Genomic DNA, 17,311 nt, shown 5'->3' with positions numbered 1-17,311 from the left:
ATGAATGAATGAATGCTTTGCACAAAGTAAGCGCTTAACAAATGCCATTATTATTATTATTATTATCATTACTTGAGACTTCTAATCCCGGCTCTTCCCTCGTCCGCTGTGGGGCCCGTCTTCCGTATCCCGGCCCTTCCCGCTAGGCCTCACGGCCCTCCGGGCATCCCCCGAGCGGGCCGGCGGGCTCCGATCGACTCCGACCGGCTCTCGAATCCGTCCCAGGTGGTTTCCGGAGGTGCAGAACATCTACTACCAAGGGAACAAACGCAAACAGCTGCCCACCAACGCCAGCGCGGCCAAACTGGAATCCTTCTTCAACTGCGCGGCCACCCTGATGACCGCTCAGCTGCAGGGCCTGGCGCTCAGCTCACTGCAGGACTTCACCAACCTCATCGCCCAGCCGCCGGTGAGCGGGGCCTCGGCCTCCTCAGTCGGTCGTTCGTCTTTATTGAGCGCTGACCTATTTATTCATTTATTTTACTTGGACATGTCTATTCTATTGATTTTATTTCGTTAATATCAATCAATCAATCGTATTTATTGAGTGCTGACCTATTTATTCATTTATTTTACTTGGACATATCTATTCTATTCATTAATATCAATCAATCAATCAATCAATTGTATTTATTGAGCACTTACCGTGTGAGCGGGGCCTCGGCCTCCTCAGTCGGTCGTTCGTCTTTATTGAGCGCTGACCTATTTGTTCATTTATTTTACTTGGACATATCTATTCTATTCATTTTATTTTGTTAATATCAATCGATCAATCGTATTTATTGAGCGCTTACTGTGTGCAGAGCACTGTACTAAGCGCTTGGGAAGTACAAGTAGGCCCAGCCGCCGGTGAGCGGGGCCTCGGCCTCCTCAGTTGGTCGTTCGTCTTTATTGAGCGCTGACCTATTTATTCATTTATTTTACTTGTACATATCTATTCTATTTATTTTATTTCGTTAATATCAATCAATCAATCAATTGTATTTATTGAGCACTTACTGTGGGCAGAGCACTGGACTAAGCGCTTGGGACGTACAAGTTGGCCCAGCCGCCGGTGAGCAGGGCCTCGGCCTCCTCAGTCGGTCGTTCGTCTTTACTGAGCGCTGACCTATTTATTCATTTATTTTACTTGGACATATCTATTGTATTGATTTTATTTTGTTAATATCAATCAATCAATCGATCAATCGTATTTATTGAGCGCTTACTGTGTGCAGAGCACTATACTAAGTGCTTGGGAAGTACAAGTTGGCCCAGCGGCTGGTGAGGGGGGCCTCGGCCTCCTCAGTCGGTCATTCGTCTTTATTGAGTGCTGACCTATTTATTCATTTATTTTACTTGTACATATCTATTCTATTTATTTTATTTTGTTAATATCAATCAATCCATCGTATTTATTGAGCGCTTACTGTGTGCAGAGCACTGTACTGAGCGCTGGGGAAGTACAAGTTGGCCCAGCCACTGGTGAGCGGGGCCTCGGCCTCCTCAGTCGGTCATTCGTCTTTATTGAGCGCTGACCTATTCATTTATTTATTTTACTTGTACATATCTATTCTATTTATTTTATTTCGTTAATATCAATCAATCAATCAATCAGTCGTATTTATTGAGCGCTTACTGTGTGCAGAGCACTGTACTAAGCGCTTGGGAAGTACAAGTTGGCAACATATAGAGACGGTCCCTACCCAACAGCGGGCTCACAGTCTAGAAGAATATGTTTTGTTTTGTTGTCTGTCTCCCCGTTCTAGACTGTGAGCCCGCTGTTGGGTAGGGACCGTCCCTAGTTGTTGCCGACATGTACTTCCCAAGCGCTTAGTACAGTGCTCTGCACACAGTAAGCTCTCAATAAATACGATTGACTGATTGGACTGAGCGCCTGAGAAGCAGCGTGGCTCAGTGGAAAGAGCCTGGGCTTTGGAGTATTTTTTTTAAATGGCATTTAGTAAGCGCTTACTATGTGCAAAGCACTGTACTAAGTGGTGGGAAGGTTACAAGGTGATTAGGTTGGCCCACGGGGGGCTCACAGTCTTCATCCCCATTTTAATAATAATAATAACAATAATAATAATAATAATAATGGCATTTGTTAAGCGCTTACTATGTGCAAAGCACTGTTCTAAGCATTGGGGGGATACAAGGTGATCAGGTTGCCCCGCGTGGGGCTCACAGTCGTAATCCCCACTTTACAGATGAGGGAACTGAGGCCCAGAGAAGTGAAGTGACTTGCCCAAAGTCACACAGCTGACAATTGGGGGAGCTGGGATTTGAACCCACGACCTCTGACTCCAAAGCCCGGGCTCTTTCCACTGAGCCATGCTGCTTCTCAAGTGGCGGATTTGAACCCATGACCTCTGACTCCCAAGCCCGGGCTCTTTCCACTGAGCCACGCTGCTTCTCCATCAAACCTCCAGTCTCCCACCGTGGACCCCCGGAAAGTACAAGCCCATGAGGGAAGAGTCCAACGCAACGGTAGTAATCATGAGAATAATGATGATGCTATTTGTTAAGCGCCTACTATGTGCCGAGCACTGTTCTAAGCGCTGGGAGAGATACAAGGTGATCAGGTTGTCCATGGGGGGCTCACAGTCTTCATCCCCGTTTTCCAGATGAGGGAACTGAGGCCCAGAGAAGTGAAGTGACGGGCCCAGAGTCACATGGCTGACAAGTAGCCGAGGCAGGATTGGAACCCACGACCTCCAGCTCCCAAGCCACGTGGGGCTCACAGTCTTTATGTGAGCATAAATCAATCAATCAATCAATCAATCGTATTTATTGGCCCAGTGGAAAGAGCCCGGGCTTTGGAGTCAGAGGTCATGGGTTCGAATCCCAGCTCCGCCACTTGTCCGCTGGGTGACCTTGGGCAAGTCCCTTCACCTCTCTGAGCCTCAGTTCGCTCATCTGGAAAACGGGGATGAAGACTGTGAGCCCCCCGTGGGACAACCTGATCACCTTGTAACCTCCCCATTGCTTAGAACAGTGCTGTGCACATAGTAAGCGCTTAATAAATGCCATCATCCTTCTTATCATTCATCCCCATTTTTACAGATGTAAATCGGTAGTAATGATAATAGTATTAAATTAATACCATTTAATAATAATTTAAATTATAAATTTAAAATATAAATTATTTTATATATAAATTTAAAATATAAATTATTATTTTATTATTATTTTTTGAGGATTCCGTCTGAGGTTTAGACTGTGAGCCCACTGTTGGGGAGGGACTGTCTCTATATGTTGCCAACTTGGACTTCCCAAGCACTTACTCCAGTGCTCTGCACACAGAAAGCGCTCAATAAATACGATTGATTGATTGATTGATTATTCGTTAAGCGCTTACTATGTGCCAAGCACTGTACTAAGCCCTGGGGTAGATGCGAGCTCAGTATGACCATTCGTTCGGTTCTGACCCCGAGAACTAGAAGCTGGAGATCAAAACTCACAGGGGCCTAAGTCTTTGGGATTTGGAAAATGAGTATTGGGGATATCCACATATCTCATTATTATTATTATTATTATTATTATTATCATTATCATTATTTATTATTATTATTATTATTATTAATGTTATTATTATTATTTTTTTTATTTTTTGAGGATTCCGTCCGAGCTTTCGAGCACCCCGGATTCATCCTGAGAGTGATTCTGGACAACGACTCCATCAAGTTTGAACCGGAGTTCGGCGATTTTCAAGCGATTTTTCTAAACATTTATGACATCATGCTCAAAGCGGTCAGTTACGTGCCCAGAGTTGAGACGAAGTTGTATGCGAAGTGGGTAAGAAATGCCTAGATTTTGATTTTTTTAAAAAATGGTACCTAATAATGATAACTGATATACTTGTTGGGCGTTTATTACATTCCCGACACTGTATTAAACGCTGGGGTGTGCCCAGAGTTGAGACGAAGTTGTATGTTAAGTGGGTAAGAAATGCCTAGATTTTGATTCTTTTAAAAATGATACCTAATACTGATAACTGATATACTTGTTAGGAGTTTATTACGTTCCTGACACTGTATTAAGCGCTGGGGTGTGCCCAGAGTTGAGACGAAGTTGTATGTTAAGTGGGTAAGGAATGCCTAGGTTTTGATTCTTTTAAAAATGGTACCTAATAATGACAACTGATATACTTGTTAGGCGTTTATTACGTTCCCGACACTGTATTAAGCGCTGGGGTGTGCCCAGAGTTGGGACGAAGTTGTATGCTAAGTGGGTAAGGAATGCCTAGATTTTGATTCTTTTAAAAATGGTACCTAATAATAACAACTGATATACTTGTTAGGCGTTTGTTATGTTCCCGACACTGTATTAAGCGCTGGGGTGTGCCCAGAGTTGAGAAGAAGTTGTATGCTAAGTGGGTAAGAAATGCCTAGGTTTTGATTCTTTTAAAAATGCTACCTAATAATAACAACTGATATAGTTGTTAGGCGTTTATTACGTTCCCGACACGGTAGTAAGCGCAGGGGTGTGCGCAAAGTTGAGACGAAGTTGTATGCTAAGTGTGTAAGAAATGCCTAGATTTTGATTCTTTAAAAATGGTACCTAATAATGATAACTGATATACTTGTTAGGCGTTTATTACGTTCACAACACTGTATTAAGCGCTGGGGTGTGCCCAGAGTTGAGACGAAGTTGTATGCAAAGTGGGTAAGAAATGCCTAGGTTTTGATTCTTTTAAAAATGGTGCCTAATAATGACAACTGATATACTTGTTAGGCGTTTATTATGTCCCCAACACCGTATTAAGCGCTGAGGTGTGCCCAGAGTTGAGAAGAAGTTGTATGCTAAGTGGGTAAGAAATGCCTAGATTTTTATTCTTTTAAAAATGGTGCCTAATAATGATAACTGATATATTTGTTAGGCGTTTATTATGTTCCCGACACTGTATTAAGCGCTGGGGTGTGCCCAGAGCTGAGACGAAGTTGTATGCTAAGTGGGTAAGAAATGCCTAGATTTTGATTCTTTTAAAAATGGTATCTAATAATGACAACTGATTTACTTGTTAGGCGTTTATTACGTTCCCGACACTGTATTAAACGCTGGGGTGTGCCCAGAGTTGAGACGAAGTTGTATGCTAAGTGGGTAAGAAATGCCTAGATTTTGATTCTTTTAAAAATGATGCCTAATAATGATAACTGATATACTTGTTAGGCGTTAATTATCTTCCCGACACTGTATTAAGCACTGGGGTGTGCCCAGAGTTGAGACGAAGTTGTAAACTAAGTGCGTAAGAAATGCCTAGATTTTGATTCTTTTAAAAATGGTGCCTAATAATGACAACTGATATACTTGTTAGGCGTTCATTACGTGCCAGACACTGTATTAAGCTCTGGGGTGTGCCGAGTTGAGATGAAGTTGTGTTACGTGCGTAAGAAATGACTAGATTTTGATTCTTTTAAAAATGGTACCTAATAATGATAACTGATATACTTGTTAGGCATTTATTACGTTCCCGACACTGTATTAAGCGCTGGGGCGTGCCCAGAGTTGAGACGAAGTTGTATGTTAGGTGGGCAAGAAATGCCTAGATTTTTATTCTTTAAAAATGGTGCCTAATAATGACAACTGATATACTTGCTAGGCGTTTATTACGTTCCCGACACTGTATTAAGAGCCGGGGTGTGCCCAGAGTTGAGACGAAGTTGTATGCTAAGTGGGTGAGAAATGCCTAGATTTTGATTCTTTTAAAAATGGTACCTAATAATGACAACTGGTATACTTGTTAGGCGTTTATTACGTTCCTGAGACTGTATTAAGCGCTGGGGCGTGCCGAGTTGAGACGAAGTTGTATGCTAAGTGGGTAAGAAATGCCTAGATTTTGATTCTTTTAAAAATGGTGCCTAATAATGATAACTGATATACTTGTTAGGCGTTGATTATGTTCCCGACACTGTATTAAGCCCTGGGGTGTGCCCAGAGTTGAGACGACGTTGTATGCTAAGTGGGTTAGAAATGCCTAGATTTTGATTCTTTTTAAAATGGTACCTAAAAATGACTACTGATATACTTGCTGGCGTTTATTACGTTCCCGACACTGTATTAAGCGCTGGGGCGTGCCCGGAGTTGAGAAGAAGTTGTATGCTAAGTGAGTAAGAAATGCCTAGATTTTGATTCTTTTAAAAATGGTGCCTAATAATGATAACTGATATATTTGTAAGGCGTTTATTATGTTCCCGACACTGTATTAAGCGCTGGGGTGTGCCCAGAGTTGAGACGAAATTGTATGCTAAGTGGGTAAGAAATGCCTAGATTTTGATTCTTTAAAAATGGTGCCTAATAATGACAACTGATATACTTGTTAGGCGTTTATTACGTTCCCGACACTGTATTAAGCGCTGGGGTGTGCCCAGAGTTGAGACGAAGTTGTATGTTAAGTGGGTAAGAAAGGCCTAGATTTTTATTCTTTTAAAAATGATACCTAATAGTGATAACTGATATACTTGTTAGGCGTTTATTACGTTCTGGACACTGTATTAAGCGCTAGGGTGTGCCCAGAGTTGAGACGAAGTTGTATGCTAAATGGGTAAGAAATGCCTAGGTTTTGATTCTTTTAAAAATGGTGCCTAAAAATGACAACTGATATACTTGTTAGGCGTTTATTACGTGCCAGAGACTGTACTAAGCGCTGGGGTGTGCTCAGAGTTGAGGCGAAGTTGTATGCTAAGTGGGTGAGAAATGCCTAGATTTTGATTCTTTTAAAAATGGTCCCTAAAAATGACTACTGATATACTTGTTAGGCGTTTATTACCTTCCCAACACTGTATTAAGCGTTGGGTTGTGCCCAGAGTTGAGACGAAATTGTATGCTAAGTGGGTGAGAAATGCCTAGATTTGGTTCTTTTAAAAATGGTGCCTAATAATGACAACTAATATACTAGTTAGGCGTTTATTACGTTCCCAACACTGTATTAAGCGCGGGGCGTACCCAGAGCTGAGACGAAGTTGTATGCTAAGTGGGTAAGAAATGCCTAGGTTTTGATTCTTTTAAAAATGGTGCCTAATAATGATAACTCATATACTTGTTAGGCGTTTATTATGTTCCCGACACTGTATTAAGCGCTGGGGCGTGCCCAGAGTTGAGACTAAGTTGTGTGCTAAGTGGGTAAGAAATGCCTAGATTTTGATTCTTTTAAAAATGGTGCCTAATAATGACAACTGATATACTTGTTAGGCGTTTATTACGTTCCCGACACTGTACTAAGCGCTGGGGTGGATACAAGCGAATCGGTTTGGACACGTTCCCTGTCCCACGTGGGTCTTACAGTCTCAATCCCCATTTTACAGATGGGGGAATGGAGGCCCAGAGAAGTGAAGTGACTTGCCCGAGGTCACACAGCAGACAAGAGGCAGAGTCAGGATTAGAACCCAGGGTCTTTTGACTCCCAAGCCCGGGCTCTATGTACTGGGTACTTCCGAAGCGCTTAGTACAGTGCTCTGCACACAGTAAGCGCTCAATAAATACGATTGAATGAATGAATGAATGAATGATATGCTGGTTCTGGAAAACTCGTTAAGTGCTTATTATGTGCCAGGCACTGTACTAAGCACTAGGCGAGAAGCAGCGTGGCTCAGTGGAAAGAGCCCGGGCTTGGGAGTCAGAGGTCATGGGTTCTAATCCTGACTCAACCACTTGTCTGTTGGGTGACTTTGGGCAAGTCACTTCACTTCTTTGTGCCTCAGTTCCCTCATCTGTAAAATGGGGATGAAGACTGTGAGCCCCCCGTGGGACAACCTGATCCCCCTGTATCTTCACCGGCGCTTAGAACAGTGCTTGGCACATAGTAAGCGCTTAGCAAATACCAGCATCATCATTTAAGCGCTTAGTACAGTGTTGTGCACACAGTATTGATTGAGCGCTTACTGCGTGCAGAGCACTGTACTAAGCACTTTGGAGAGGACGATAATCAGAGTTCATTCTGCAATCGTATTGATTGAGCGCTTACTGCGTGCCGAGCACTGTACTAAGCACTTTGGAGAGGACGATAATCAGAGTCCAAGCAATCATATTTATTGAGCGCTTCCTGCGTGCAGAGCACTGTACTAAGCACTTTGGAGAGGACGATAATCAGAGTTCATTCATGCAATCGTATTGATTGAGCGCTTACTACGTGCTGAGCACTGTACTAAGCACTTTGGAGAGGACGATAATCAGAGTTCATGCGATCGTATTTATTGAGCGCTTACTGCGTGCAGAGCACTGTACTAAGCACTTTGGAGAGGACGATAATCAGAGTTCAAGCAATCATATTCATTGCTGCGTGCAGAGCACTGTACTAAGCACTTTGGAGAGGACGATAATCAGAGTGAATTCATGCAAGCGTATTGATTGAGCACTTACTGCGTGCTGAGCACTGTACTAAGCACTTTGGAGAGGACGATAATCAGAGTTCATGCGATCATATTTATTGAGCACTTACTGCGTGCAGAGCACTGTAATAAGCACTTTGGACAGGACGATAATCAGAGTTCATTCATGCAATCGTATTGATTGAGCGCTTGCTGCGTGCAGAGCACTGTACTAAGCACTTTGGAGAGGACGATAATCCGAGTTCATTCATGCACTCATATTGATTGAGCGCTTACTGCGTGCAGAGCACTGTACTAAGCACTTTGGAGAGGACGATAATCAGAGTTCATTCTTGCAATCGTATTGATTGAGCGCTGACTGCGTGCAGAGCACTGTACTAAGCACTTTGGAGAAGACGATAATCAGAGTTCATTCATGCAATCATATTCATTGAGCGCTTACTGCGTGCAGAGCACTGTACTAAGCACTTTGGGGAGGACGATAATCAGAGTTCATGCACTCATATTGATTGAGCGCTTACTGCAGGTAGAGCTTCCCAAGCGCTTAGTACAGTGCTCTGCACACGGTAAGCGCCCAATAAATATGATCCCCTTCCTTACTCTCCCCCTCGTCCCCCTCTCCATCCCCCTGCCTTACCTCCTTCCCTTCCCCACAGCAACTGTATATATATTTGTACATATTTATTACTCTATTTATTGATTTATTTGACTTGTCCATATTTATTCTATTTATTTTATTTTGTGAATATGTTTGGTTTTGTTCTCCGTCTCCCCCTTCTAGGCTGTGAGCCCACTGTTGGGTAGGGACTGTCTCTATATGTTGCCAACTTGGACTTCCCAAGCGCTTAGTACAGTGCTCTGGCCATCATCATCATCATCAATCGTATTTATTGAGCGCTTACTGTGTGCAGAGCACTGGACTAAGCGCTTGGGAAGTCCAAGTTGGCAACATATAGAGACAGTCCCTACCCAACAGTGGGCTCACAGTCTAAAAGTGGGCAGTCTTACTGCCCACAGTAAGCGCTCAATAAATACGATTGATTGATTGATTGTTGGGTAGGGACTGTCTCTATATGTTGCCAACTTGGACTTCTCAAGTGCTTAGTACAGTGCTCTGCCCACAGTAAGCGCTCAATAAATATGATTGACTGATTGATTGATTAATTGTTGGGTAGGGACCGTCTCTATATGTTGCCAACTTGGACTTCCCAAGCGCTTAGTCCAGTGCTGTGCCCACAGTAAGCGCTCAATAAATACGATTGATTGATTGATTGTTGGGTAGGGACCGTCTCTATATGTTGCCAACTTGCACTTCCCAAGCTCTTAGTCCAGTGCTCTGCCCACAGTAAGCGCTCAATAAATACGATTGATTGCATGATTGATTGATTGATTGATTGTTGGGTAGGGACCGTCTCTATATGTTGCCAACTTGGACTTCCCAAGCGCTCAGTCCAGTGTTCTGCCCACAGTAAGCGCTCAATAAATACGATTGATTGATTAATTGATTGTTGGGTAGGGACTGTCTCTATATGTTGCCAACTTGGACTTCCCAAGCGCTTAGTCCAGTGCTCTGCCCACAGTAAGCGCTCAATAAATACGATCGATTGATTGATTGATTGATTGTTGGGTAGGGACTGTCTCTCTATGTTGCCAACCTGGACTTCCCAGGCGCTTAGTCCAGTGCTCTGCCCACAGTAAGCGCTCAATAAATACGATTGATTGATTGATTGATTGATGGGTAGGGATTGTCTCTATATGTTGCCAACTTGGACTTCCCAAGCGCTCAGTCCAGTGCTCTGCCCACAGTAAGCGCTCAATAAATACGATTGATCGATTGATTGATTGAAATTCCTCCGCAGGAGAGTAAATCCAAGTCGACCCACCTGAAGCCCATGATTCTGGGTGAAATTTTGAAGGCGCATCAGGACAAGATCAAAGAAGTGATTGCCAAAGAGAGCAGAGCCCCAATGGAGCACCTCAAACATTACGAGAAGTATAACGTCTTGGTTACGCGACACGCTGACTACCAGATAGACGACTTCCTTGCCCAGGACCACAGTTACGCGGAAACCATCAGGGAAATTTGCAAGTACCAACAGCTGAGCGACGAAATACAATACACCTCTAGAAAGGTAGGTTTTTATACGGTTCCGTTGCTTAATAAACATAATTCTTAATAAAAATGATAATGATCTTCATCCCCATTTTCCAGATGAGGGCACTGAGGCCCAGAGAAGTGAAGTGACTTGCTGTTTCTTAATAAAAATGATAATGATGGTATTGGTTATGTATATATGTATATATGTATTTATATATGTTTGTGCATATTTTTTACTCTATTTATTTATTTATTTATTTTATTTGTACATATCTATTCTATTTATTTTGTTAGTATGTTTGGTTTTGTTCTCTGTCTCCCCCTTTTAGACTGTGAGCCCACTGTTGGGTAGGGACTGTCTCTGTATGTTGCCAATTTGTACTTCCCAAGCGCTTAGTACAGTGCTCTGCACACAGTAAGCGCTCAATAAATACGATTGATGATGATGATGATGGTTAAGCGCTTACTATGTGCCAAGCACTGTTCTAAGCACTGGGGGAGATACAAGGTAATCAGGTTGTCCCACATGGGGCTCACAGTCTTCATCCCCATTTTCCAGATGAGGGAACTGAGGCCCAGAGAAGTGACTTGCTGTTTCTTAATAAAAGTGATGGCATCTGTTAAGCACTTACTACGTGCCAAGCACTGTTCTAAACACTGGGGGAGATACAAGGTCATCAGGTTGTCCCACATGGGGCTCACAGTCTTCATTCCCATTTTCCAGATGAGGGAACTGAGGCCCAGAGAAGTGACTTGCTGTTTCCTAATAAAAATGATAATGATGGCATCTGTTAAGCGCTTACTACGTGCCAAGCACTGCTCTAAGCCCTGGAGGAGATACAAGGTGATCGGTTGTCCCACGTGGGGCTCACAGTCTTCATCCCCATTTTCCAGATGAGGGAACTGAGGCCCAGAGAAGTGACTTGCTGTTTCTTAATAAAAATGAAGGCATCTGTTAAGCGCTTACTATGTGCCAAGCACTGTTCTAAGCACTGGGGGAGATACAAGGTCATCAGGTTGTCCCACATGGGGCTCACAGTCTTCAATCCCGTTTTCCAGATGAGGGAACTGAGGCCCAGAGAAGTGAGCCCCCTGTTGGGTAGGGACTGTCTCTATATGTTGCCAACTTGTACTTCCCAAGCGCTTAGTCCAGTGCTCTGCACACAGTAAGCGCTCAATAAATACGATTGATTGATTGATTGAAGTGACTTGCTGTTTCTTAATAAAGATGATAATGATGGCATCTGTTAAGCGCTTACTACATGCCAAGCACTGTTCTAAGCACTGGGGGAGATATAAGGTAATCAGGTTGTCCCCCGGGGGGCTCACAGTCTTCAGTCCCATTTTCCAGATGAGGGAACTGAGGCCCAGAGAAGTGAAGTGACATGCTGTTTCGTAGTAAAAATGATAATGATGGCATCTGTTAAGCGCTTACTATGTGCCAAGCACTGTTCTAAGCACTGGGGGAGATACAAGGTGATCAGGTTGTCCCACGGGGGGCTCACAGTCTTCATTCCCATTTTCCAGATGAGGGAACTGAGGCCCAGAGAAGTGAAGTGACTTGCCGTTTCTTAATAAGAATGATAATGATGGCATCTGTTAAGCACTTACTATGTGCCAAGCACTGTTCTAAGCACTGGGGGAGATACAAGGTGATCAGGTTGTCCCACGGGGGGCTCACAGTCTTCATCCCCATTTTCCAGATGAGGGAACTGAGGCCCAGAGAAGTGAGCCCCCTGTTGGGTAGGGACTGTCTCTATATGTTGCCAGCTTGTACTTCCCAAGCGCTTAGTACAGTGCTCTGCACACAGTAAGCGCTCAATAAATACGATTGATTGAAGTGACGCTGTTTCTTAATAAAAAGGATAATGATGGTATCGGTTAAGCGCTTACTATGTGCCAAGCACTGTTCTAAGCACTGGGGGAGATACAAGGTGATCAGGTTGTCCCACATGGGGCTCACAGTCTTCATTCCCATTTTCCAGATGAGGGAACTGAGGCCCGGAGAAGTGAAGTGACTTGCTGTTTCTTAATAAGAATGATAATGATGGCATCTGTTAAGCACTTACTATGTGCCAAGCACTGTTCTAAGCACTGGGGGAGATACAAGGTCATCAGGTTGTCCCCCGGGGGGCTCACAGTCTTCAGTCCCATTTTTCAGATGAGGGAACTGAGGCCCAGAGAAGTGAAGTGACTTGCCCAAAGTCACCCAGCTGACGAGTGGTAGAGTGGGGATTAGAACCCAGGTCCTCTGTGTCCCAGGACCATTCTCTTTTCCCTAAACCGCGCTGAAATCCTTTCCATTTTTGCTCTGGAGTCAGAAACACATTTGGTTGGTCTTATCATTAGTCATTAACAATAATAATAATAATAATAATAATGGCATTAATTAAGCGCTTACTACGTGCAAAGCACTGTTCTAAGCGCTGGGGAGGTTACAAGGGGATCAGGTTGTCCGACGGGGGGGTTCACAGACTTAATCCCCATTTTCCAGATGAGGGAACTGAGGCGCAGAGAAGTGGACTCGCCCAAAGTCACACAGCTGACAGTTGGTGGAGGCGGGATTTGAACCCATGACCTCGGACTCCCAAGCCTGGGCTCTTTCCACCGAGCCACGCTGTTTCTCATTAGTCAATTAGTCATATCATTAGAGAAGCAGCGTGGCTCAGGGGAAAGAGCCCGGGCTTGGGAGTCCGAGGTCGTGGGTTCTAATCCCGTGCCGCCACTTGTCTGCTGTGTGACCTTGGGCGAGTCACTTCACTTCTCTGAACCTCAGTGACCTCATCTGGAAAATGGGGATGAAGACTGGTGAGCCCCACGGGGGACAACCTTTCATTCATTCATTCAGTTGTATTTATTGAGCGCTTACCGTGTGCAGAGCACTGTGCTAAGCGCCTGGGAAGGACAAGTTGTGATCACCTTGTATCCCGCCCAGCGCTTAGAATAGTGCTTTGCACATAGTAAGGGCTTAATAAATGCCATTATTATTGATTATTATTATTCAATCCTATGTATTGAGCACTTACTGTGTGCAGAGCACTGTACTAAGCGCTTGGGAAGTACAAGTTGTGATCACCTTCTGTCCCCCCAAGCACTTAGAACAGTGCTTTGCACATAGTAAGTGCCTAATAAATACCATTTTTATTTATTATTATAATTCAATCGTATTTATTGAACACTTACTGTGTGCAGAACACTGTACTAAGCGCTTGGGAAGGACAAGTTGTGATCACCTTGTATCCCACCCAGCGCTTAGAATAGTGCTTTGCACATAGTAAGGGCTTAATAAATGCCATTATTATTGATTATTATTATTCAATCCTATGTATTGAGCACTTACTGTGTGGAGAGCACTGTACTAAGCGCTTGGGAAGTACAAGTTGTGATCACCTTCTGTCCCCCCAAGCACTTAGAACAGTGCTTTGCACATAGTAAGCGCCTAATAAATACCATTTTTATTTATTATTATAATTCAATCGTATTTATTGAACACTTACTGTGTGCAGAACACTGTACTAAGCGCTTGGGAAGGACAAGTTGTGATCACCTTGTATCCCGCCCAGCGCTTAGAACAGTGCTTTGCACAGAGTAAGCGCTTAATAAATGCCATTATTATTGATTATTATTATTCAATCCTATTTATTGAGCACTTACTGTGTGCAGAGCACTGTACTAAGCGCTTGGGAAGTACAAGTTGTGATCACCTTCTATCCCCCCAAGCACTTAGAACAGTGCTTTGCACATAGTAAGTGCCTAATAAATACCATTTTTATTTATTATTATAATTCAATCGTATTTATTGAACACTTACTGTGTGCAGAACACTGTACTAAGCGCTTGGGAGGGACAAGTTGTGATCACCTTGTATCCCGCCCAGCGCTTAGAACAGTGCTTTGCACATAGTAAGCGCTTAATAAATGCCATTATTATTGATTATTATTATTCAATCCTATTTATTGAGCACTTACTGTGTGCAGAGCACTGTACTAAGCGCTTGGGAAGTACAAGTTGTGATCACCTTCTATCCCCCCAAGCACTTAGAACAGTGCTTTGCACATAGTAAGCGCCTAATAAATACCATTTTAATTTATTATTGTAATTCAATCGTATTTATTGAACACTTACTGTGTGCAGAGCACTGTACTAAGCGCTTGGGAAGGACAAGTTGTGACCACCTTGTATCCCACCCAGCGCTTAGAATAGTGCTTTGCACATAGTAAACGCTTAATAAATGCCATTATTATTGATTATTATTATTCAATCCTATTTATTAAGCACTTACTGTGTGCAGAGCACTGTACTAAGCGCTTGGGAAGTACAAGTTGTGATCACCTTGTATCCCTTCCAGCGCTTAGAACCGTGCTTTGCACATAATAAGCGCTTAATAAATACCATTATTATTTATTATTATAATTCAGTCGTATTAATTGAGCGCTTACTGTGTGCAGAACACTGTACTAAGCGCTTGGGAAATACAAGTTGTGATCACCTTGTACCCCCCTAGCGCTTAGAATAGTGCTTTGCACATAGTAAGTGCTTAATAAATGCCATCATTATTTATTATTATTATTCAATCCTATTCATTGAGCACTTACTGTGTGCAGAGCACTGTACTAGGCGCTTGGGAAGTACAAGTTGTGATCACCTTGTATCCCCCCAGCGCTTAGAACAGTGCTTTGCACATAGTAAGCGCTTAATCAATACCATTATTATTATAATTCAAATGTATTTATTGAGCGCTTACAGTGTGCAGAGCACTGTACTAAGCGCTTGGGACGTACAAGTTGTGATAACCTTGTATCCCCCCCAGCACTTAGAACAGTGCTTTGCACATAGTAAGCGCTTAATAAATACCATTATTCATTATTATTATTGTTCAATCATATTTATTGAGCGCTTACTGTGTGCAGAGCACTGGACGAAAGTCCACAGGTCCCTGCATGTTTGGTGTGTGTACATTTGGGTTGTCCTTCGTATTTGAAGGACATTTAAAACAAATAAAAAATAAAAAAATTACGATTGCTTGATTCTTATTCATTCAGTCGTATTCATTGAGCGCTTACTGTGTGCAGAGCACTGTACTGAGCGCTTGGGAAGTACAAGTCGGCAACATCTATATTTGTTTTATTTTGTGAATATGTTTTGTTTTGTCGTCTGTCTCCCCCTTCCAGACTGTGAGCCCGCTGTCGGGTAGGGACCGTCTCTAGATGTTGCCAACTTGTACTTCCCGAGCGCTTAGTACAGTGCTTTGAACACAGTAAGCGCTCAATAAATACGATTGAATGAATGAATGAATCTAGAGACGGTCCCTACCCAACAGCGGGCTCACAATCTAGAAGGGGGAGACAGACGACACAACAAAACATATTAACAAAATAAAATAAATAGAATAAATATGTACCAGTAAACTGAATAAATAAATAGAGTAATAAATAGGTACAAACAGCAGCGTGGCTCAGTGGAAAGAGCTGTCTCTATATGTTGCCAATTTGTACTTCCCAAGCGCTTAGTACAGTGCTCTGCACATAGTAAGCGCTCAATAAATACGATTGATGATGATGATGAGCTCGGGCTTGGGAGTCCGAGGTCATGGGTTCGAATCCCGCTCCGCCATTTGTCAGCTGGGTGACTTTGGGCAAGTCACTTCACTTCTCTGGGCCTCAGTTCCCTCATCTGTAAAAAGGGCTATCAAGCGCTTAGTGCAGTGCTCCGCACACAGTAAGCGCTCAATAAATACGATTGAATGAATGAATAAAATGGGGATGAAGACTGTGAGCCTTGTGGGACAACCTGATCGCCTTGTAACTTCCCCAGCGCTTCGAACAGTGCTTTGCACATAGTAAGCGCTTAATGAATGCCATCATCATCATTATTATTATTATTATTATATGTTTGTTCGTATTTATTACTCTATTTATTTTACATGTACCTATCTATTCTATTCATTTTATTTTGTTGATATGTTTTGTTTTGTCGTTTGTCTCCCCCTTCTAGACTGTGAGCCCACTGTGGGGTAGGGACCGTCTCCATATGTTGCCAACTTGTACTTCCCAAGCGCTTAGTACAGTGCTCTGCCCACAGTAAGCGCTCAATAAATACGATTGATTGATTGATTGAGCCCCACGTGGGACAGCATGATAGCCTTTTATCCCCCCCAGCGCTTAGTACAGTGCTTGGCACATAGTAAGCGCTTAACAAATACCATCATCATCATATATACATATATACAGATGTATATATATCTACATATATATACAGATGTATGTATATACAGATATACAGATGTATGTACAGATGTATATACAGATGTATGTGTATACAGATATACAGATGTATATACAGATGTATGTATATACGAGAATATCTATGTTTGTACATATATATATGTACAAACATATATATATATTCTCGTATATACATACAGATGTATATGCAGATGTATGTGTATACAGATATGCAGATGTATATACAGATGTATGTATATACGAGAATATATATATATGTTTGTACATATATATATATATGTACAAACATATATACAGGTGGATATATACACAAGAAATCGTATAGACATACATATATATTCTTATGTCCATATCTGCAATTTTTAAATTTGTATTAATGTCTGTCTCCCCCTCTAGACTGTCAGCTCGTTGCGTCTCTATATGTTGCCAACCTGTTCTTCCCAAGCGCTTAGTCCAGTGTTCTGCACACAGTAAGCGCTCAATAAATACCACTGAATGAATGAATGTGTCTGTTTAAAGAAGCAGCGTGGCTCAGTGGAAAGAGCCCGGGCTTGGCAGTCAGAGGTCATGGGTTCGACTCCTGACTCCGCCACTCATCGGCTGTGTGACTAGGCTCTTAGTACAGTACATTCTTTCCAGGAAGCACTCAGTACATAGCACAG

At 42.7% G+C, this 17,311-nt stretch overlaps 1 protein-coding gene across 5 annotated transcripts in view; it reads left to right on the top strand.

Moving 5' to 3' along the window:
- The window catches only part of DNAH7 (dynein axonemal heavy chain 7), a 356,587-nt gene that overhangs the window by 45,229 nt on the left and 294,047 nt on the right, over positions 1–17,311 (top strand). For 4 of the 5 annotated variants that reach the window (XM_038748901.1, XM_038748903.1, XM_038748900.1 and 1 more), the window contains exons 10-12: positions 226–409; positions 3,598–3,777; positions 10,166–10,438. In XM_038748901.1, the coding sequence (XP_038604829.1) occupies positions 226–409; positions 3,598–3,777; positions 10,166–10,438 (637 nt within the window). The remainder of the gene's footprint in view (positions 1–225; positions 410–3,597; positions 3,778–10,165; positions 10,439–17,311) is intronic. The other variant, XM_038748902.1, reaches the window with a different exon arrangement.

Source organism: Tachyglossus aculeatus, chromosome 7, assembly GCF_015852505.1.
Source record: "Tachyglossus aculeatus isolate mTacAcu1 chromosome 7, mTacAcu1.pri, whole genome shotgun sequence".
Lineage (NCBI taxonomy): Eukaryota > Metazoa > Chordata > Mammalia > Monotremata > Tachyglossidae > Tachyglossus > Tachyglossus aculeatus.
The sequence above is the reverse complement of the archived record's forward strand: the minus strand, read 5'-3'. Positions and strand labels throughout refer to the sequence as shown.